A 22,922-nucleotide genomic window follows, 5' to 3' on the forward strand; every position below is an offset into this window, starting at 1 on the left:
GATGCCGCCATCTGTACATTATGTTGAGTCTCACTTGTAGAATGTCTCACACAATTCTGGGCTTTTACCTAGGGTGCTTTGTTGTTCCAGCTATTATCTACTTAATCCATGTTTATCTTTATTGCTGCATTGGTCTCTAAGGTCCAGTTGTATATTTTTTCTTAATTTAATATTTGTCTAGAAATGGTTTCACTTTTTACTTTTGCTAAGCACTTTAAACTGCATTTAAAAATAAAAAAAATACATGTGCTTGATAAAGTTATTTGAATAAATTTGTTAGGGGTTTGTCATAGAAATGAATGCCCAATCCCAAATGGATCCCTTACCACTTGTGAAGATCAGAGGATTTGACGAGTGTAAGCAATATAGTAATAGCTCCAACTTGCCTTCTGGTATTCTAGGTGGAAGTTTTGCCATATTTCTGTCATGGAAATTTGTGCTTTTCTTATAACTAATTTCTGTGTTCTATTTAAGTGCTGTTCTATAAACCAATTTCTGTGTTCATGCAAGTGGTTGACTGAACAAATCCTCTTATCAGTAGCTGCAATTTGGCAGTATGCCCAGACCTTGTTTTGAGAACAAACTCACATTATGAAACAGTATTGGTCGGTCGCATGAATGAAACGGTAATGATGAATGAATTATTCTAAATCATGTGTTAGGTTCTAAATAGCAGAGTAAGAACTCTACACACTATGAAAGCTTAAACCAAGTTTATTCACTCCAAAGGATCGAACAGCTGAACAAAGACATATCTCCACCAGTGGTAATACATATACCCCAATTTGAGTGGTCTCCTCCTCTTTAAACATTACATCTTTATTACTAGGCAGGAAATGGTTATACAGGCAATAAACTGTTCCTTCTCCCTTAAGGTGACCTGACCTCTAACCCCTTCCTCACTCATCCACAGGTCTCTCCCTTTATCAGTGCTGCCACATGTGACTTTTCCCCCTGCACTCAGCACATTCCAAGCTTCATTGCACCCACCATAAACATTCCTCCTACAGATAACCATTAACTTCTAGTGTAAACCCTATGGCACTGCTCATGTATCCAACATAACTAATGATTAATAATATTTCAAATCCAAACCCATCACATGCAAATATAACTTGTCTGTTTATAGCCGTATAGAAGACAACTGCTGGGTCTACCCAGGAAGAGCTTCTGGCAGACGTGTACTATGGTGCATTGAGTTGGTTGGAACCTCTCCAGCATGCTGGTAATTATTCATTTACGATTGACTTTGAGTATCCCGGTGTAAGAACTTTCCCACAGCATTTCTAATATCAATAACATTCTCAGATCTCCACAAGTGCATAGGGGTCCATTTCGGATTGGGCCCAACACTCACTATAGCACTTCTGGATTTAGGATTAGAAGATCCAGAGTGAAAGAAGCCCCATCTTCCTAATGCAATGCCTACCAAGTACCTTGTGCCCATGTACTGGTATTGCTTAACTACTGCAGTGGCGACCCGTCATTCAGGGCAGAGCCCTACCGGTTTAGCTAAAGTAATAAATAATCATTAAAATTCATTTTATTTTCATGTTACCTGTTTTGCATGTTATTTTGGCATTAATACATGTCACATATCAGTTTGCAATAAATAAATACAAAATATTGAGTTAATAAAGCTGCATACAAACATGGTCTCTTTTTTGCTTTCTTGAGTAAGGCAGCTACAAAATGCAGGTGTTTCAGCCTACCGCAGTGCTTTCTGTGGTGGTGGGGCAGCCAGAGGAAAATACAGAGCGTAGGGGTTGGTAATGTTCTCTAGTTGCGCCGTGATTGGCTCAGTGTTGTCACTCATGGGGACACTACGTCACTGCAAAATCTACAGGGAGAGCTCGAATATTCAAGCAAGCCCCTTGGGTGCTGCCATAGAGTTACATTAGAAGTGCCCATCCAAGAAGGCTCAAGGTCATTGGCCACAGATAAAATTACATATCTACAGGTTTGATTGAACTGATCATGTCAACATCATACTTTCAAAATCTTACCTAGCAAGCTAGCAGTCATCTTGAATCAAGTCGACAATCTACTGGCAAATCCTTTTCAATCCTTGTCATATGAAGAGAAATTATAGCTAAAACGTATCAGTGCTCATCGGCCATAAACATTACACAAGTTAGAAATCGCAAATTCAACAATGAGTGGTTTGGAAGGAATCATTGGCTAACTGCAAGCATTGCAGAGCAATCACTAACATGCTATTCAGTGGAGTGGATGTGTGGTGCAAGTCTGGGTTTATGGGTCTCTTTTCCAATCTTAATAAGGATAAACATTCAACATTGGCCATGCTGTCATTCCATCACGACTTCTGCCGCTTTCAAAACTGGAAACTCGGAACTGTAAAATCTCAGATCTGAAGATCACTAACGTCATGATTTGACCTTGTTTTATTCCGAGTTCCCAGTTGTTTTGAAAGCACCAAAAATCCAGAGAATGCCAGACTTATGACACAGTTTGACACAATTTGCCCATGAAGGACAGCATTGCAGAGCAATCACTAACATGCTATTCAGTGGAGTGGATGTGTGGTGCAAGTCTGTGCTCACTGTTCAAGTGAGCACAGTACAATAAGGTGAGTCCAAAAATGTATACCGCTGCATAAATGTAACGTCAGGGAGATAGTATTACTTAGCTACAGTATGTTGTGTAATAAGCTGTTAGTAGCCCATGTTTCTCACCCTAATAATTTGGTCCTTTTTCACCTCATAACATAGGCTACAGTTCAGACTTGGTGATGCACATGTAGCCTATAGCCTGTTTTAGAGTAATGTAATCAAATATTGTAAGAGCTTTCATGGTCTACTTATATGTTCCCTTTATTTATCCTACGGTTGACTTGGTGCACAGGGAGAACACTAAGGGCCCATGTTTTGAGTTCTGTCGCTGAAAATTTCAAAAGTGCTGAGCAAATAGATTGACTACGTCCATCCTAGCTTGTTCATTGTCTTAATCGGAATTATGGATTGCCTCTTATCCGCTCGTTGTCCCCTTATGCCATAGTTTGTACATCTCAATTGGCAGTAGAACCCACATTTGTTTAAGCAAGTCAGCTATGTTTATGTTTTTTTAAAGGTCAGTAAATGTGCCTGAATGAACTGTTTCGCTGCCAAACAAGGCTCTGCTGATAGCTAGGTGAAGCAGTGGTAAGATGTTGGGACTGCTGTTAGGGAAGCTTTATATAGGCCCTAACAGTTTGTGAGCACCGTTATAGTTCAATTAAATGTATAGTTTAGTGTTATGTAGTTTTTTTTGCCCCACCAACATTTACATGCTAAAATGGTCACTGAAGTACTGTATACCTTACCATAAGTACCACAGTACCACCCAATACAAATAATACACCATTGAAGTTAACTTCTTGAATGAAATCCTTAGATTTACATACTAACAATGGAGTTCACTTTCATTTTTTTTTTTTTACACCGAATTCTATACAAATCAAGCAGACAGTGTACCCAAGAGCGATAAATAGAAAACTGCCTACAGTTAATAATCTGTGATAAGGCAGACAAAAGCGCACCATGTACAGCATTACTTAGGCTACAGTAGCATGCCCACAAAACAACCATAATAGCCTGATCTATAAACCCCAAGCGTGAGCCTATGATCTGACATCAGGGCAGATAACTATGCCATTAACTGGCCTAAAGACAATCAGAGTGGGGTTCAATGATATTGAGGAGTTCAGTGGTCCACCGCAATAGTTAATTAACTAAAAGTGAGGATAGGAGAAGGAGTTAGGGGCCGGTCTAAGAGCCACACATCAGGCAGTCGTCACGGTTCTCCAGGGAACACACCATAGCGGCTCTGTTGAGCTCCTTGATCTCCTCCTCGTTCTTAACCGACAGAGACTCTTTCAGCTTCTCCTTGTTCAAGGTGAACTGGATGGGGTTGGCTGCAGGCTTGGTCCTCAGGTAGTACATGCCTGTCTTCAGACCCTGAGAAAAGAACAGCAGCGTTCGGTTTATATTTAGCACTGCTTTGACCCCCCCTAAAAGTGCTATCAATCACCCCAAGTGCCAGCTGTCCAGGGTCCTCGGCGTAGATGTCGGCCTGTCACTCATGACACAGGCTCGACACTTAGTCGGACTGCAACGCCTCGAGCAGCCATTTTAGCCCAGGGTTGAGGATAGCCCTGGGCTGGGACCATGTAGTGTTCTATAGATTTCAATAGTCAAGCAGACTCACCTGCTTCCAGCCGTAGAAGTGCATGCTGGTGAGCTTGCCGTAGTTGGGCTCAGCGATGTGGATGTTGAGGGACTGGCTCTGGTCTATGAAGGCACCGCGGTCAGCAGCCATCTTCAGAATAGTCTTCTGGGAAATCTCCCACACAGTCTTATACAGCTCCTTCAGGTCATCTGGGATCTCAGCAATGCCCTAAAGACAAGTAACAATGTAATTAAAACAATGACTACTGAAAAAGATAACACTTCAAATCTAACAAAAAGTCACACATGACATAACATACAAGACAATAGGGCATAATTGCACTCCAATTGCTCTTCATTGATTAGAGCTGTAATGTGATGGGTCTGGGTTCTCACCTGGATGGATCCGTTCTGACCAATCAGCTGGTTTTTCATCTCCTCGTTCCACAGCCCTCGCTCTGTTAGGTCCTTCAACAGGTGGGGGTTCACAATCTGCAGGTGACACAAAACCAAAACATTAGCGCTCACACACACCCCCCTACTCAAATCCTTAAAGTGTTTGAGTATGCTGTGTATGTCAGCAGAGGTCTAAGTGTCTGTGGAACCCCCAGAGAGTGATACTGACCTGGAACTCCCCAGAGAGGACTCTGCGGGTGTAAATGTTACTGGTGTAGGGCTCGATGGACTCATTGTTGCCCAGGATCTGGGCTGTGGAGGCGGTGGGCATAGGGGCCAGCAGCAAACTGTTCCTGACACCATGCCTGGAGAAGGGGGGGAGTGAAGTGGTGATGAGACAAAGGCTAGGATATATAAGTCCACATGGAGGGCTTGGTTGGTAATGTATGTGTTGAGACTAACTGTAGTTGCATTGGTAAAATGGAGGACAAGGTTGACAACTTACTTGGCAATCTTTTCCTTGAGAAGTTTCCAGTCCCACAGGTCAGTTGGGCTTTTGTCCCACATGTCATACTGAAGGATCTAAGGAAAAATGATAACAGTTTAAGCCCAAGACACCAACCAGAAAGGCCTGAAATTAACAAGTTAGCCAAAACCAGAAATCCTACACACACTATCTAACATCCCAGTTAGGTTTTAGTGTGGTGGTACTCACTCCTTTGCTGACAGGGGAGCCTGGGTAGGTTTGGTAGGCACCAAGCTCAGCAGCCAGCTCACAGCTGGACTCCAGAGAAGCGTAGTAGATGGTCTCAAATATCTGAGTGTTGAGCTTCTGGGCCTCAGCACTCTCAAAGGGGAAACGCATCAGAATGAAGGCATCAGCCAGACCCTGGACACCAATACCAATGGGCCTGTGGCGCTTGTTGGAGTTCTCAGCCTAGTTAGAAAGAACAACCGGCATGGGAAATCAGTTACAGGTCAACATGAAGACATAACTTGTAGAATCATCTGTCTTGCTGATCATTATTAGTACCACTACATTTAATTATAGACCGTACCTCGATCACAGGGTAGTAGTTGATCTCGATGATCTTATTGAGGTTCCTAACGATGACCTTGGTGACATAGGCCAGCTTGTTGAAGTCAAATGTTTTCTCTGGGGTGACGTACATGTTGAGGGCGAGTGACGCCAGGTTACACACTGCCACCTGAGATTGGGAAACAGCAACCAGATAGATTAGCATCACACTTTAAAAACAGCTGTTTTGTGTGATCAACATTTATTTTCAACAATATACAAATCTAAGGACGTCATTCAAAATGTTTTGGGATTAAGTATGGATATTCTCAGAAAGCAGCCTTGGGTGATAGATAGTAGGGATGGGCATTTACATTTTTGACCGAGTACTCGCATAATTTTCTTCGGTGTACTAGAGCAAAAACAATTACATTAAATCTACAGTGCATTCGGAAAGTATTCTGACCTTGACATTTTCCACATTTTGTTATGTTACTGCTATATTCTAAATTGGATTACATATTTCTCAACCTACACACAATACCCCATAATGACAAAACAAAAACAGGTTTTTAGAAATGTTTGCAAAATTATAAAAATATGACATTTACATAAGTAGTCAGACCCTTTACTCAGTACTTTGTTGAAGCACCTTTGGCAGCGATTACAGCCTCAAGTCTTCTTGGGTATGACGCTAAAAGCTTGGCACACCTATATTTGGGGAGTTTCTCCCCACATATTTTTGGCAAGTAGGCAAACATGCTGCCCCCCAAAAATACACAACACGCACCCTCTATCATATACATACACACATCACCTAGTGCCTTTACATGACATTACATTCACTGAAGGATTCCAGCTTTTAAAGGTTTCCATTAGCCGTTAATAGCCAGCTTTTGAGGATAATAATAATTTAAAAAAGCCGATGAATAAAATTGGCACCTGCCAATTGTCTGGGAGAAAATAAATATTGTGCCATTTCAGACACAGCCTCAGTAGTTCCAAAAGTTTAGGTAATCTGTTTCCCTCACCTCATCATGGCTGGTGTACTCTACAATCTCGGTACAGAGGTTACTGGACTTGATGGTTCCCAGGTTCTGATGGTTACTTTTCCTGTTGCAGGCGTCCTTGTAGAGCATGTAGGGGGTGCCCGTCTCAGTCTGGGACTCAATGATGGCGTGCCACACCTGTTGGGCCTTTACCACCCGCTTCACACGACCCTCTTGCTCATACCTGGGGTAAGACAGGACCAGTGAGACACTGCACACAAAGCTGAGACTGGTATGTATCTGGTATGTATCTCTATACCAGTCTTACCTGGTATAGAGATTCTCAAACTCCTCCCCCCAGCACTCATCCAGTCCAGGGCAGTCACTGGGGCACATCAGGGACCAGTCCTGTGGGTACAATACACCATGAGTACTGATATCTTGAAGATATCAGAAAGAAATAAAACCATTCCATATTCCTTTCTTTATCACTAAATTCCATATCCCGTTTGAACAATTCAGTTTGTACACGGATGTTGCTGCACACCTGGTTGCTCTCCACTCTCTTCATAAAGAGGTCAGGGATCCACATGGCGTAGAACAGATCTCTGGCCCTCTGCTCTTCCTTCCCCGTGTTCTTCTTCAGGTCCAAGAAGTCAAACACATCAAAGTGCCACGGCTCCAGGTACATGGCAAACGCACCAGGTCTCTGAGGAGAGCGGAATGAGAGAGGGCGTTAACTGTCTGATGAATGTACAGTAAACACAGGCCACAGAGTCTGAAAGACAGTATGCATGTTCTCAGAGCCATCAGCCTTGGGTGTAGAGGATGGGTTATCTCTGCACAGAAGGCTAATGCACATCTGTGAGGTCATCCTGTGGCCAGTCAATAACACAACCTCTAGCAAATCACATTTCTTTCTCACCTTGTTGCCTCCCTGGTCCACGTAGCGTGCTGTGTTGTTGTACACTCGGAGCATGGGAACAAGCCCATTGGAATTGCCATTTGTCTGAAAGAGAAACATGTAAAAAGCCTTAGTTAATGAGAGACTTGCCAAGCGTTACAATGAAAAGGCATTTCTGGTTATTTATAAAACGCCTTCCCCCACCATGTCGGAGCAATCAATCGTCCACTGTTCTGGTTCGTTGGAGTAGACATAGCCATCACTCTCTGCCCCTCATGACACAGGCTCGACACTTACAGTCAGACTGCAACGCCTCAAGGGCCAGTCTTATTTATAAAACGCAACCGTGTGATCCTCACCCCAGCGATGTAGCTGCCCGTGGCTCTGATGCAGCTGACTGCCACTCCGATGCCCCCTGCTGATTTTGAGATTAGGGCACACTGCTTCAGGGTGTCGTAGATGCCCTCGATGCTGTCGTCCTTCATGGCCAGCAGGAAACAGCTGAAAATCAACAAGGACAACCCATATAAAACCCATCAAGCACTTTTCTGGTTTGCACCTGGAACGGTCAATGTCTATAGTTTCTAAACTCAGCAAAAAAAAAAGAAACGCCCTCTCACTGTCAACTTCGTTTACTTTCAGCTAACTTAACATGCGTAAATATTTGAATGAACATAACAAGATTCAACAACTGTGACAAAGTGAACAAGTTCCACAGACATTATTCAATTTCTGTTAGTCACATACATGTTTCCCTGAACAGAGGGGTAGGGTCAGAAATCAAACAGTCAGTATCTGGTGTTGCCAGCAGCTGCATTAAGCACTGCAGTGCATCTCCTCCTCATTGACTGCACTGGATTTGCCCGTTCTTGCTGTGAGATCTTGCCCCACTCTTCCACCAAGACACCTGCAAGTTCCCGGACATTTCTGGGGGGAATTGCACTAGCCCTCACCCTCCGATCCAACAGGTCCCAGACATGCTCAATGGGATTGAGATCCGGGCTCTTTCTTTGCTGGCCATGGCAGAACAATGACATTCCGGTCTTGCAGGAAATTATGCACAGAACGAGCAGTATGGCTGGTGGCATTGTCATGGTGGAGGGTCATGTCAGGATGAGCCTGCAGGAAGGGTACCACATCAGGGAGGAGGTCTTCCCTGTAATGCACAGCGTTGAGATTGCCTGCAATGACAACAAGCTCAGTCCGATGATGCTGTGACACACAGCCCCAGACCATGACGGACCCTCCACCTCCAAATCGATCCCGCTCCAGAGTACAGGCCTCTGTGTAACGCTAATTCCTTTGACGATAAACACAAATCTGACAATCACCCTGGTGAGACAAAACCACGACTCATCGGTGAAGAGCACTTTTTGACAGTCTTGTCTGGTCCAGCAATGGCGGGTTTGTGCCCATAGGCGATGTTGTTGCCGGTGATGTCTGGTGAGGACCTGCCTGACAACAGGCCTACAAGCCCTCCGTCCAGCCGCTCTCAACCTATTGCGGACAGTCTGAGCACTGATGGAGGGATTGTGAGTTCATGGTGTAACTTGGGCAGTTGTTGCCATGCTGTACCTGTCCCGCAGGTGTGATGTTCAGATGTACCGATGTTGTTCCACGTGGTCTACCACTGCGAGGACGATGAGCTGTCCGTCCTGTCTCCCTGTAGCGCTGTGTTAGGCGTCTCACAGTACGGACATTGCAATTTATTGCCCTGGCCACATCTGCAGTCCTCATGCCTTCTTGCAGCATGCCTAAGGCATGTTCACGCAGATGAGCAGGGACCTAGGGCATCTTTCTTTTGGTGTTTGTCAGTCAGTAGAAAGGCCACTTTAGTGTCCTAACTTTTCATAACTGTGACCTTAATTGCCTACCGTCTGTAAGCTGTTAGTGTCTTAACGACATTCCACTGGTGCATGTTCATTAATTATTTATGGTTCATTGAACAAGCATGGGAAACAGTGTTTAAACCCTTTACAATGAAGATCTGTGAAGTTACTTGGATTTTTACAAATTATCTTTGAAAGACAGGGTCCTGAAAAAGGCAAGGTTATTTTTTCCCCTGAGTTTATAATTCAGTAATCATAGCCATTACATTGAGGAATGGCTTATAGTAGGATGGCTGTTAGTAAGCGCTTACCTAGACAGCTGTGGGCGGTTGGTGCCAGCATTGAAGAGTGTGGGGGAAGCGTGGGTGAACCACTTCTCTGACAGCAGGTTGTAAGTCTCGATGGCAGCATCAATGTCAGTCTTATGAATCCCAACTGCCACCCTCATGAGCATGTGCTGTGGTCGCTCAGCAACTACACAATAACAGGACAGATCAGCATGACGGCTGGAGCTCATCTGAACCACATATTTCCACAAGTTGCTCCGATAATGTGTCTGTTTGACCAAGTGTCACTGGTGATGAGCCCTAATCCAACGTAGCATATGTTCATGTCATGAAAAGAAGTCAATTCTGACAGGGAGGGAATGTATCTATGAGCCAACTCACCTTTCCCATCAATTTTCAGCAAATAGGACCGCTCAAGTGTCTATGTAGAAAAATACAAATTTGTTTACTCTCCTACAATTGCAGAATTGACTTAAATTGCTATTGCTCATAAACCATGTACTGTAAAAATTACCTTGAATCCAAAGAAGTTATAGGAGAAGTCCCGGTCAAAGATAATGGCCGAGTTGAGGCGGTCCTTGTTTTCTAGGACAATGTCGAGTGTTTCCTTGGCGACCATGGGAGAGTGCCGTTTGTTTAGTGGGTTGACATAGTTGTATAGATCCTCCACCACATCTGCAACAGCATTGACGAAGCAAATAATATGGTTAAAAATAGATTTTTCGGATACACTAGTTTGCAGTGCTGTAGTACGCAAGCCCAGGACTGACTCAAGTTCCGATTTTCATGACTTTTGACTACCATTGGTGAATCGGACTTGCATTTGCACTGGAAAGGCTACTATGATAAGCAGAATATTAACAGCACTGGGTACGCAGAGCAGCAAGGGTTGTTCTCTAGCTAGTAATAGGACTGATGTGCCACACCGGCACACGCTGCCCAGATCAGGTGAACTTCGGTGACACAAGCAATGAGTGTGGGCAGACAGGCTCCACTCCGCCACCAACCGTGGGCTAGACATGTACATCAGCTGATATCTCAAAGTGCTGTACAGAAACCCAGCCTAAAACCCCAAACAGCAAGCAATGCAGGTGTAGAAGCACCTTTGTCTCTTGAGTTTAAAAGTCTCTTCCCATAAGTATTGAAGTAGGCCGTCTTTGAATGTGTAGTGTCTCTCTACGCTCCCACTTTCCCATGTCTCCCTTTAGTTCACACTCTGGAATAAACATTAAAAATATATAAATATTTGTGGGCCATCACAAAAAAAAGTAGCCGAGCGCCTGTTACAATTATTGCAAATAATACTCTGATCAATGACAGGAGAAATAGCCAATTCAGTCTAGAGAACATTCATCCCGTCAAAACAAATTTGACATAACTATTGAACATTATATTGGGGCGGCAGGGTAGCCTAGTGGTTAGAGCGTTGGACTAGTAACCGGAAGGTTGCAAGTTCAAATCCCCGAGCTGACAAGGTACAAATCTGTCGCTCTGCCCCTCAACAAGGCAGTTAACCCACTGTTCCTAGGCATTGAAAATAAGAATTTGTTCTTAACTGACTTGCCTAAATAAAAAGGTAAAAAAAATATATAATCATTTAAATATATGTGTGTGAGAATGTGAATTAAGGACTTTTTTCCATAAGCTATTGCATATTTCAGGCAAATATGACCATTGTGCAACAGAAGGAAAATCATCCCGCCACTAGTTGTTGACAGACAGATTTCTGCCAAATCAATACAGGCGCAAATCTAGCAACAGATGATCATCGAGCCAGCAAACAAGCAAGCAAAAAATAAAACAGCAGTAGGCCTAACCAAAACACCAAATGTTTAAAGAACATAAAAAGTTGTTAAATATTAATGTGGTATACTTTGTTAAACTCAGACCCAGTAACTCAGACTTGAGCACTAGGCCTGACTTCAGCCATTGGGACTCTTAGGTGCTTCTAGCAACGCAGGTGTATTTACAGTGCATTCGGAAAGTATTCAGTACCCCTTGCGTTTTCCAAATGTTGTTACATTATCCTTATTCTAAAATGTATGAAATAATCTCCCCCCTTCAATCTACACACAATGGCAAAAAAACTCTAAATATATATTTTTGATTTACAAAAAATATCACATTTACACAAGTATTCAGACCGTTAACCCAGTACATTGTTGAAGCACCTTTTTTAGTGATTACAGCAGAGTACGACGCTACAAGCTTGGAACACCTGTATTTGGGGAGTTTCTCCCATTCTTCTCTGCAGATCCTCTCAAGCTCTGTCAGGTTGGATGGGGAGTGTCGCTGCACAGTTAATTTCATATCTTTCCAGAAATATTCAAACAGGTTCAAGTCCAGGAACTTGCTGGGCCATTCAAGGACATTCAGAGACTTGTCCCGAAGCCACTCCTGCATTGTCTTGGCTATGTACTTAGGGTGGTTGTCCTATTGGAAGGTGAACATTTAACTCAGGTCCTGAGTGCTCTGGAACAGGTTTTCATCAAGGATCTCTTTGTACTTTGCGCCGTTCATTTTTCCTTCGATCCTGACTAGTCTCCCAGTCACTGTCGCTGAAAAACATCCCCACAGCATGATGCCGCCACCACCACGCTTCACCTTAGGGATGGTAGCAGGTTGCCTCCAGAGGTGACACTTAGCATTCATGAAAACGAGTTCAATCTTGGCTTCTCATGGTCTGAGAGTCATTTACATGCCTTTTGGCAAACTCCAAGCGGGCTGTTACGAGCCTTTGACTGAAGAGTTGCTTTAGTCTGGCCATTACCAAAAAGGCCTGATTGGTGGAGTGCTGCAGAGATGGTTGTCCTTCTGGAAGGTTCATCCATCTCCACAGAGGAACTCTGGAGCTCGGTCAGAGTGACCATCAGGTTCTTGGCAACCTCCCTGACCAATGCCCTTCTCCCCCGATTGATCAGTTTGGCCAGGCGGCCAGCTCTAGCAAGAGTCTTGGTGGTTCCAAACTTCTTCCATTTAAGAATGTGGCCAATGTGTTTTTAGGAACCTTCAATGGTGCAGAAATATTTTGGTACCCTTCCCCAGATATGTGCCTCAACACAATCATGTCTTGGAGCTCTACAGACAATCCCTTCGACCTCATGGCTTGGTTTTTGCTCTGACATGCACAGTCAACTGCGGGACCTTATATAGACAAGTGTATGCCTTTCCAAATCATGTCAAATCAATTGAATTTACCACAGGTTGGAGAAACATCAAGGGTGATCAATGGAAACAGAATGCACCTGAGCTCAATTTCGAGTCTATAAATACTTATTTACATAAGGTATTTAAGTTCATTTTATTTTGCAAAAAATTCCAAAAACCTGCTTTCACTTTGTCATTATAGGGTATTGTTTTTATATCGATAAGGGGGAAAAGTATTAATTCAAGGCTGTAACATTTTTGTGTGTGAAAAAGTCAAGGGGTCTGAATACTTTCCGAATGCAATGTACATATACTAGCATTGGTTTCAATTGTATTGGGTTACACAAAAACAGTCAGTGGGAAGCCAGAAATTAAATACAATTCTATTTCAATTGCGCCGGTGGGCAGGATTGTTGATCAATATGGTGCAGGGAATTTGAGTCAATATCTAAATGAGCATATTATTAAACATACTTTCCAAGCATGGGTCTGTTATATACCATATTTCCCTCTGCTTACCTCCTGACAAAAATAAAAGTCAATTTGTGAACAAAAAATGTGTACCTGGTCAGAGCTTTTTTCCCTTCTTCCATGAAATAAGCAGAGATACACCCAGGGCACGCCCATGGCTTAGACATTACTTTTACACACCATGTTTTTCAAAAACCAAAGTGAGATTGTCAGCTCACTGGCAAGTTGGATATCTGAGCCAGTGAATGTGGTGGCTTAAAATATGCTACTTTGACCGAGCCTGATAACTGAGCAGTACGCATAACTTTTAGAACTAAGGTCAGAAGAATTACAGTTTGAGAGAGAGCAAGTGCGAGAGAGACTTACCGCTGAAAACCTTCTTGGTCTCCTTGTGCAGGTTGGAGACTGCGATGCGGGCAGCCAGGATGGCATAGTCTGGGTGTTTGGTGGTGAGTGTGGCAGCGATTTCTGCAGCCAGCGTGTCCAGCTCCACTGTAGTGACCCCATTGTACAGACCTTGGATGACCTTCATGGTGATCTGGGTCTGAAAGGTGTAACAGGCAGAGTATAGGGTTATGGTGCACACAGAAAATGCTACAATTGACAAACAATAGAAATACATTTAACATAAAATGTCAACTTACTGGATCGACAAAGTCAGAGTTGAGTCCATAGCACAGCTTCTGGATGCGGGAGGTGATCTTGTCAAACATGACACGCTCTTGGCGCCCATCTGAAAATGATGTAAAGACTGAAGTGTTAGTCAGAAATCACTTCGATAACATGAATGTGTGCCATGGAAAATGAACATTGAAGTGAATGTCAGTCACATTTCCCCAAAGCTTTAAAACTCATGACTAGTATCTATGCAGAATAAAAATATAAAAACACAACATGCAACAATTTCAAAGATTTTACTGGGATACTGTTCATAAGGAAAATCAGTCAATTGAAATAACTTCATTAGGCCTTAATCTATGGCTTTCACATGACTGGGAATACAAATATGCATTTGTAGGTTAAATGCCTAAAAATAAAAAATAAAGTAGGGGCATGGATCAGAAAACCAGTCGGTTTCTGGTGTGACCACCATTTGCCTCATGCAGCGCGATACCTCCTTCGCATAGAGTGGCCCGGGCTGTTGATTGTGATCTGTGGAATGTTGTCCCACTTCTCTTCAATGGCTGTGCGAAGTTGCTGGACATTGGCGGGAACTGGAACACGCTGCCGTACGCGTCGATCCAGAGCATCCAAACGTGCTCAATAGGTGACATGTCTGGTGAGTATGCAGGCCATGGAAGAACAGTCACTTTCAGCTTCCAAGGATTGTGTACAAATCCTTGCGACATGGGGCTGTGCATTATCATGCTGAAACATGGTGATGGTGCCGATGAATGGCACGACAATGGGCCTCAGGATCTCGTCACGGTGCCTCTGTGCATTCAAATTGCCATTGATAAAATGCAATTGTGTTTGTCGTCAGTAGCTTATGCCTGCCCATACCATAACCCCACCATGGGGCACCTTGTTACCAGCGTTGACACCAGCAAACCGCTCACCCACACATTGTCTGCGGTTGTGAGGCCAGTTGGACGTACTGCCAAATCCTTTAAAACGGCGTTGAAGGTGGCTTATGGTAGAGAAGTGAACATTCAATTCTCTGGCAACAACTCTGGTGGACATTCCTGCAGTCAGCATGCCAATTGCACACTTCTGCAAAATTAACAGGGATGGTAACAAATTTGTGCACAAAATTTGAGAGAAATACATTTTTTTGTGCATATGTAAATTTCTGGAACCTTATATTATAACACTTTACATGTTGCGTTTATGTTTGTTCAGCCAGCTAACGTCCTGTTTTGTAAACCAGAAAGCTGTTTTGGGGAAAAGTAACAAAATTGAAATACTTGAAAATGTTAGTTAGCTACTGTATATATTACTACTTAATTGATGGGATAATAAATCACTTCCAATCAAATTACCTATGTAGAGGTTAGCTAACCAACATTTTTAACAATTAGGCGCCAAGTTTGACAAAGACTGAGCATTCCTGTCTTGATCTAGTTAACGCGTTCAGTTCGATTTCTGAATTGGTGGGTGAAGTTACCTAAGCAACTAAATTAGCTACGTGGTCTTCAAAATTTTTTTCAATTAATACTGAGATGTGTTAACTACTGTTAGCCAACAACATTACATGTGTTATATTATAGCTAACTAACCTTAGCTAACTAGATGACTAGGTTAGCATTATAACTACGCAGAAAGCTAGATTAGCCAACCAGCTGACAGTAGCTAGCAACCAAACTAGGCGAAGTCATTCAACGTGGTTAATTTGAAAGTATATACTAACTACAGTAAAATATTCAAGCTTGCTTGTACGAAGAAGCATGAGATCAAGACACAGACAAATGACAAGTACAGTAATTTGCTATCATTCCTACCATAAAGGACCTACCTCGCTTTATCACATGCATGTTGACAAGGGTTGTTTTCTTGCCAGAGAAAGTGCGAAATATAAGAATAACACTAATACTGTATATAACTTAGAATGTACAAAAATACAATATTTTACGCTAGCAACCGCCGCTGACTTCAAATGAGGAGGACAAAGCGCGAATAACTGAAATAACCCGCCACAAACTCCTTTGGCACAACATTTGTAGCCAATCAGAGGAAGGAGGAAGAACGAAGCCACAGAACAATGGTTGGTTATAAACATCTTTGGAGAGGCCCAACTCGGCGGAAAATCTGTCTCCCTCCAGCAAGTGATATTTTTTTCGTTTCCGTGTTTCAGTCAGCTGTCACCATAAACAAAATCTGGCGGGATATTTTGAAACGTAGGCTAGGTAATTTGCTTTGTGGGTTGGTTAGCTTTGTTTGGCAAACACTGAATTAGACGACATCATCAACCTACTCTTTACAATACTGACTGATCAAATAAGGATGATGAATGCTCAGAGACATTTCTTAGAAGACATCTTACAGTAAGAGGACCATAAAACTATTTTAATAAGTTACATTCTTGAACAACATACTGGTATTCACCTTTGCACAAGTCGACTTTAAAATGTTTCCCAGCAAATACACGAATTGTTAGATTCTTTGTTATTCTATCTAAAAATTGGTATATTACAATAGACAATGTGGTTATGGTTATTTATTTTTTTAAACTTACAAAGTGACTGCATTGCTCCTCCTTGTTTTGACAAAATGAACAGTTTATTAAAAATGGCAGTGAGTCCATGTGCACAAGTTAGGCTATAGCACCCTCTGCTGTATGTTTCAATACCCTGTTTGTATAGAAGCCTGGCTTGTCAGAGAACCTTTGCAACAAAACATTATATCCACACTATAAATTGGGAACTGTGTAATTTTATAATGAAGGTACAATACAACTTTATATTATAAAGTACTAATATAAATATATTATAACCTTCATAAGCATATCTTCCACAATGACTCCCCATCTCTTCCTGTCCTGGGCTATTTGAATTAGGTGAGTCTTATCTGGTCATGAGCTCAGGCTCAAAAGTTTGCTGCTAGGTCATTCTTGTGCTTTTCATCTTCATCTGCTGGCTGTCCCCAACAGAGGTTACAGACTCGTAGCTGAAGGTTTAAGACGGGGATCAGCAACAAGATTCAGCCGCGGGACAATTTTTTCTTCAGCAGATGGTCGGAGGGCAGAACATAATTACAAATCATATGACCGCAAGAATCCCAAATAGATATACAGTGCATTCGGAAAGTTTTCAGACCCCTTGACTTTTTCCACATTTTGTTTCGTAACAGCCTTATTCTAAAATGTATTTGTTTTTTCCCTCAAACTACACACTATACCCCATAATTACAAAGCAAAAACAGTTTTTTAGACATTTTTGCTGGAATATCACATATACATAAGTATTCAGACCCTTTACTCGGTACTTTGTTGATGCATCTTTGGCAGCGATTACAGCAGAGTACGAAGCTACATGCTTGGCACACCTGTATTTGGGGAGTTTCTCCCATTCTTCTCTGCAGATCATCTCAAGCTTTGTCAGGTTGAATGGGGAGCGTCGCTACACAGCTATTTTCAGGTCTCTCCAGAGATGTTCGAACTGGTTCAAGTCTGGGCTCTGGCTGGGCCACTCAAGGACAATCAGAGACTTCACGAAGTCACAGATATCGGGTGCACCAACGGTAAAGGTGAGTTTGTACAAAGAGGGCGTGTTTATTTATATATATATATTTAAAAATTGTTCAATGACTGCACCTGCGTTCTAGCTTGGCTGACGTTAGCAAGACTTCCTGTGCTCTGCGCTCAACTGTAATTTCCCGGTCATTACCAAAAGTGCCCATTTCAATCATAATTGATGAAAATATCCAAACCACATAGATTTCTATGGAACTTTTCCTCTGAGCAATATATCGACAATCCAAAGATATTTTTTATTTCAAAGACATATTTAACGGTTTATGCTCTCGTTTGTTAGTTTTGCATAACATATTATAGCCCATTTTATATCAACTACCTGTAGGGTACTCTTATTCCCCTTGTATGACTTACAATGTGTCATGATGTTGATAATGAAGGGGGGCAGATGGTAGTGGCCTAGTAGTTTTTTGTATGCAATTTTAATATGAAAATTAACCAATGATATCAGGCCACACCCGGCCATGATTACAGACACCTGTATGTCTTTTGACATTATATAAATGAGTCATCCCGCAATGTTTGTCATTATACCCTGATGAAGACAGTTTGTCTGTCGAAACGTTGGACATAAATATTTTTGCATCGGAGTTCCAAGTGTTTGCGGCTCTCCTTTATTTTTTAAAGCGTTCCACTCCGCTAGCCAGCACCTCGCTATATAGGTGTGTTTCTTTCGCCTCTAGATTAGTCTATTACCCAGTAAACAGCACCCGACAAAAACCGACGAATTAAAAGACACTCTAAACAAGAACTTTGATGCCAAAGGGAAATTATAATTATTTTCCTGACACTGGTCAAAGACTTAAACAAGATTACATTTGAATATAGCCAAAGAACAATTGGAAGGCTTGAATTGACGGTTTAAGATAATTGTTTACGCCAAATAGATGACAGATAACCCACAAGCCAATCGTGACCTTCTTTGACAGACGTAAGAGAGAGAGAACAAAGGCTGAACCTGGTCTTAATTCAATGCCCAACCTCTCGAAAGGAACATCAGAACATTCCACATTTATTCAAAGTCGGACCCAGACGAGAATGCATCAACATATAGTCACTCTTAGTGATTACGTGCGTCAAGGCATTATTCCACGGGGACTCAGGTGAAAAATAACCATCATTGGGACAGCGCACAGATTTGTGAGCGCTGGTGTGCCATCCTGAACAAATGTTCTATTGATTTAATGACATTAATTGTTGACCAGTTGAAAAATGATATTATTGAAATGTATAACACGATTGAAGAGAAACGCACAGCTCTGCAAGGAGCTGTTAATGATGATGGCATATTCAATGAACTGATAAACTAACCAAGCGCTCCAGGACAAGCTGTCTCAGAAATTAAGGAACTTAAAATCAAGAAATTCAATCAAGTCTACTTCTGGAGAAACTCTGACAAACGAGGTCCTGCTCCTCCTCTCCATGACAGACGCAGGAGGGATGCCGCTTACTTCTATCCAATCCAACGCTCTACAACCTGCGCTTCCAGTGGCAGTTTTTCATCCAACGAGAGACTGGGCCGACGGAAGGGCGGAGGTGGTCGCGGACACGCGCACCGACGAGATGCCGCACCCGACCGGGTAAGAAGAAACTACTACCAGAGGTAGAGGGGCCCGTTCACAAGGTCCCAGAACCTATGGGTCTGGGTGTCTTTAATTTATCAAGCAAGATATTGAGCCCTGCCCATATCTCCTTGCTTAATAAAGGGTTATATTGTGTGCCTACTGACACCAGCAGTATGATCTCTTATTGAATCTCTTGATCCTCTCCCAGAGAACACTTTGTTAGTTACTTTTGAGTTGTCATACACAAATTCCACACGAGGCCGGTATTGAAGCTATGGAACATTTTCTTCTGCAACGTGACCCTAATGAACTACGCATGCATTATAACATTGTCTGAAATAGTACTCACACACAACTACTTCATGTTTCTAGATTATTTATTTATTCTGACAACGGGTATTGCTATGGGATCCCCCATGGCTCCTAACTATGCTAATTTTTATGTGGGTTAGTCTATTTTCAACCCTCATTTTTTTTTGCCTAACATAATTTGGAAACGGTATATTGATATTTTGTGTTCTGTGGAGGGGTGACGCAAAACAGCTCCAGGCGTTCCATGCTTTTATTAACTCCTGATCTGAGGATCTGAGATTTACTATGCAAACTGATTTGACGTGTATCAGATTTCTTGATCTTGTGTGACGATAATGTTCTATACAATGATCTTTACAGGAAACCTACTGATCGTAACAGTAAGAGGGATGATAGTTGTCACCAACTTCCCTTGAAAAACAGTTTGCCCTACAGCCAATTCTGTCGAATCAAAATAATTTGTAAAAAGCAGATGGGGGAAACAAAAATTAAAGATTATTACTGCGGATGAGAAAATTCAGAACGAAACATGACCTTAAGGTCGGTCTCGCAAAAATAAGCATTCTTGCGTTCTAACTACCCGCTGTTCAAAGTTCTCTGAACAAATTAAGGGAATCGTTCAAACTTTGGCATATTCTAAGATCCTATTATAGTATTGTTAGTGTTTTCGGACCTTCCCTTGGTTGTATTGTCACGGGGCAGAAATCTCAAATTTAAACTGATTTACCACCCCACGATATCGTCTTGCGCTGGAAACTACAAGTGCTCAATGCAATGGCACTTTCAATGTTGATCCTCCAAACACGGAAACAGATCACAATCAAAGGTGTTATCATGTGCTGCACTAAGGCAGTTATTTATCTTATAACCTGTCCCTGTTGTGTACATTGTGGGTAAAACAAAGCGCGAATTAAAAGTACGTATCTTGGAGCATCGCAGCACCATTAGGCGCAAAAACTTAACCAGTTGTGGCCCACTTTTTGGAAGAAAACCACTCGATTTCGTCTCTACGTTATATTGGCATCGAACATGTCACCCTCCCTAGGAGAGGGGGTGACCTGGACAATTTATTTTTTTAAACGAGAGGCTGCTTGGAGCTTTAATTTAAAAACCCTTGCTCCCTGTGCAGCTCTAGTTTAAAAAAACAAACATTTTATATCAACTACCTGTAGCTACTCTTTATTCCCCTTGTATGAAATACACTGTGTCATGATGTTGAAGGGAGGCAGATGGTAGTGGCCTAAATCAAATTATTTGCTGTTACAAACTGAACTACCATTTTTAATCTGACCTATTTCCAGGTCTTGTCCTTAGTTAATCTCTTTGCAGTCTTTTTACTGGTCCACTGACAACTCACACACTCACAGTTCCTGATGTGTGAACCACACCCATATCTGTTGATCTGGACTACATAGCAATTCCTACCATTGTCGCTGACTGTATTAACCCTAAACAATGTGCAGTCCCAGTGTCTCATACAAGTTTAAATGGAGAGGGAGTACTAAACTTGTGACATGGAATTATACTTTTCAAAATCAAGGCATGACACCGTTATAGGATCTGTCTGACAGTTTTAAATGTGTTATCTGTTCTAGAGTCCAGCACAACTGACTGGGTTTAATTTAGCTCATGATGTCACCAATCCCTCATCCCAGCCACAGTTTGAGTCCCACCCCTGCACCCGCACCAGACCCAAATATTCTCAGTAGAGAGCAGTGGGGTGGGAAGTATGAGTTAATGCTCTCCTGTATCGGACGGGGGAACGTGTGACTGTTTCCCTTCCTCTGCTACCGCAAACACATCCTAGTCAGTCTACTGTTGGTCTCCTTCAGCTCTCCATGTGAAGCTAGTACATGCTGATGCTTCAATAGTTGAATGATGAATCCTCTTGTGTTGGCTGGCAGCATTCCAGATGTAGTAAGTGATTATAAAGTCATAGTGCTGTTTGTAGGAACTGTCCTTACATGCAGTGTATACGTGCATCAGATCAGTGTATAAACAAACGAATGAGGAATGTCTCCGCTTGAATTATCCAGTTTCCCCAGCCTAAAACCCCAAACAGCAAGCAATGCAGATGTAAAAGCACAGTTGCTAGGAAAGACTCCCTAGAAAGTGGAACCTAGGAAGAAATCTAGAGGAACCAGGCTCTGAGGGATGGCCAGTCCCTTTATGGCTGTGCCCGGTGGAGATTATAAGAGTACATGGCCATTAAGGCCAGAATATTCTCCAAGATGTTCAAATGTTCATAGATGACCAACAGGGTCAAATAATAATCAGTGGTTGTAGAGGGTGAGACAGGTCAGTACATCAGTAAATGTCACTTGGCTTTTCATAGCCGGGCATTCAGAGGTCAAAATAGCTGTTTTCAACGCTCCCTACCGCACCTGCTATGTACTTAAGAGCTGTTACTCTAACTTTCTTGGTGGTTTATGTGATTTAGTGCTGATCGTTTTGATCATCAGAGGTGCTACACCGGAGGGGTCCCTTCAGGGTGTTGCCTTCTACCTGACAACTGACTTGGGTTGGCTGACCAGTGCACAGGTATGTCCCGTAGTGGAGACAGGGTGGTATATCTAGAGTTAAGTTTAGGCTGTGTGTGTGCCTACCTTTAATGATGTGTGTCAAGGCCCTTGCTGCTGGCCAACAAAGTAAACCGCATGTCTTCTGTCACCGTTACCATGTAGGTAACGATGCTCCTCCCAGATCTTCTACTCATTGGGGATTGGTGTTGGGGGGCTGCTCTGCACGGCCTCCTACAATAAGTTTGATAACAATGTCATCAGGTCAGTAGTACTATTCTATGCACTCTGAGGCTACAGGCATGCTGAGAAATTGAGTCAATTCTAACATTGTTCTGCTTTCAGGGACTGTCTGGTCATCACCATAGGCAACTGCAGCACCAGCCTCTGTGGGCTTCGCCATATTTTCAATCCTGGGTCACATGGCTTGGCGGAAGGGAGTGCCTGTTAGAGAGGTGGAAGACACTGGTAGCTCACAATGAGCAAATCACTCTTGAATTAAGAATACATTTATTTTATGTTTATGACATGGTAATCACAATACATCCAGTTATTATCATGGCAAATATAAGATCATTATTCTTCCGCCAGGTCCCGGTTTGGCATTTGTGGCATACTCAGAACCTCTTCCTCAACTGCCAGGCTCTGTTTTGGTCGATCCTCTCCTTTTTCATGCTGGGGGTTGACATTCTGGTAAACCACAGTGCTTTAAACCCACCAAATACAGACATTTAACACCCCGCTCCCTGTTTCTCTGGCCCTCATCCCTGTAGTTTGGTGACATGGAGGGTATCACCATGGCCATGCTGGATGAGTTCCTACAGCTCAGAGCTAACATGAAGGAGAAGTCTCTGTTCCTGGGAGTTCTGTGTTTCGACTTCTGTCTAATGGGACTGCTGTTGATCCCGTGTGTATTAGTGAGGAACTCTATATCATCTACTGCATCTTTATGTAATACATGTATCACTAGCCACTTTAACTATGCCACTTTGTTTACATACTCATCTCATATGTATATACTGTACTCGATACAATCTACTGTATCTTGCCTATGCCGCTCTGTACCATCACTCATTCATATATCTTTATGTACATATTCTTTATCCCCGTACACTTGTGTGTATAAG

At 42.5% G+C, this 22,922-nt stretch overlaps 1 protein-coding gene and 1 pseudogene across 1 annotated transcript; both read right to left on the reverse strand.

The window, feature by feature from the left end:
• Window positions 1-698: 698 nt before the first annotated feature.
• Window positions 699-15,864, reverse strand: LOC115105642 (ribonucleoside-diphosphate reductase large subunit). Its single transcript, XM_029627887.2, has 18 exons — window positions 15,663-15,864; window positions 13,852-13,940; window positions 13,574-13,751; window positions 10,104-10,264; window positions 9,971-10,010; window positions 9,614-9,776; window positions 7,833-7,974; window positions 7,495-7,578; window positions 7,117-7,278; window positions 6,898-6,977; window positions 6,612-6,813; window positions 5,621-5,770; window positions 5,278-5,499; window positions 5,068-5,144; window positions 4,792-4,927; window positions 4,563-4,658; window positions 4,207-4,395; window positions 699-3,956 (listed from the first exon to the last, which is right to left on the reverse strand). Exons 1-18 carry the CDS (start codon window positions 15,679-15,681, stop codon window positions 3,768-3,770), a joined length of 2,379 nt encoding a protein of 792 aa, XP_029483747.1. The 5' UTR covers window positions 15,682-15,864; the 3' UTR covers window positions 699-3,767.
• LOC115106065 (small nucleolar RNA SNORA17) lies at window positions 7,678-7,799 on the reverse strand (annotated as a pseudogene).
• Window positions 15,865-22,922: the final 7,058 nt, after the last annotated feature.

The sequence above is a fragment of the Oncorhynchus nerka genome, linkage group LG22 (assembly GCF_034236695.1).
Source record: "Oncorhynchus nerka isolate Pitt River linkage group LG22, Oner_Uvic_2.0, whole genome shotgun sequence".
Classification (NCBI taxonomy): domain Eukaryota; kingdom Metazoa; phylum Chordata; class Actinopteri; order Salmoniformes; family Salmonidae; genus Oncorhynchus; species Oncorhynchus nerka.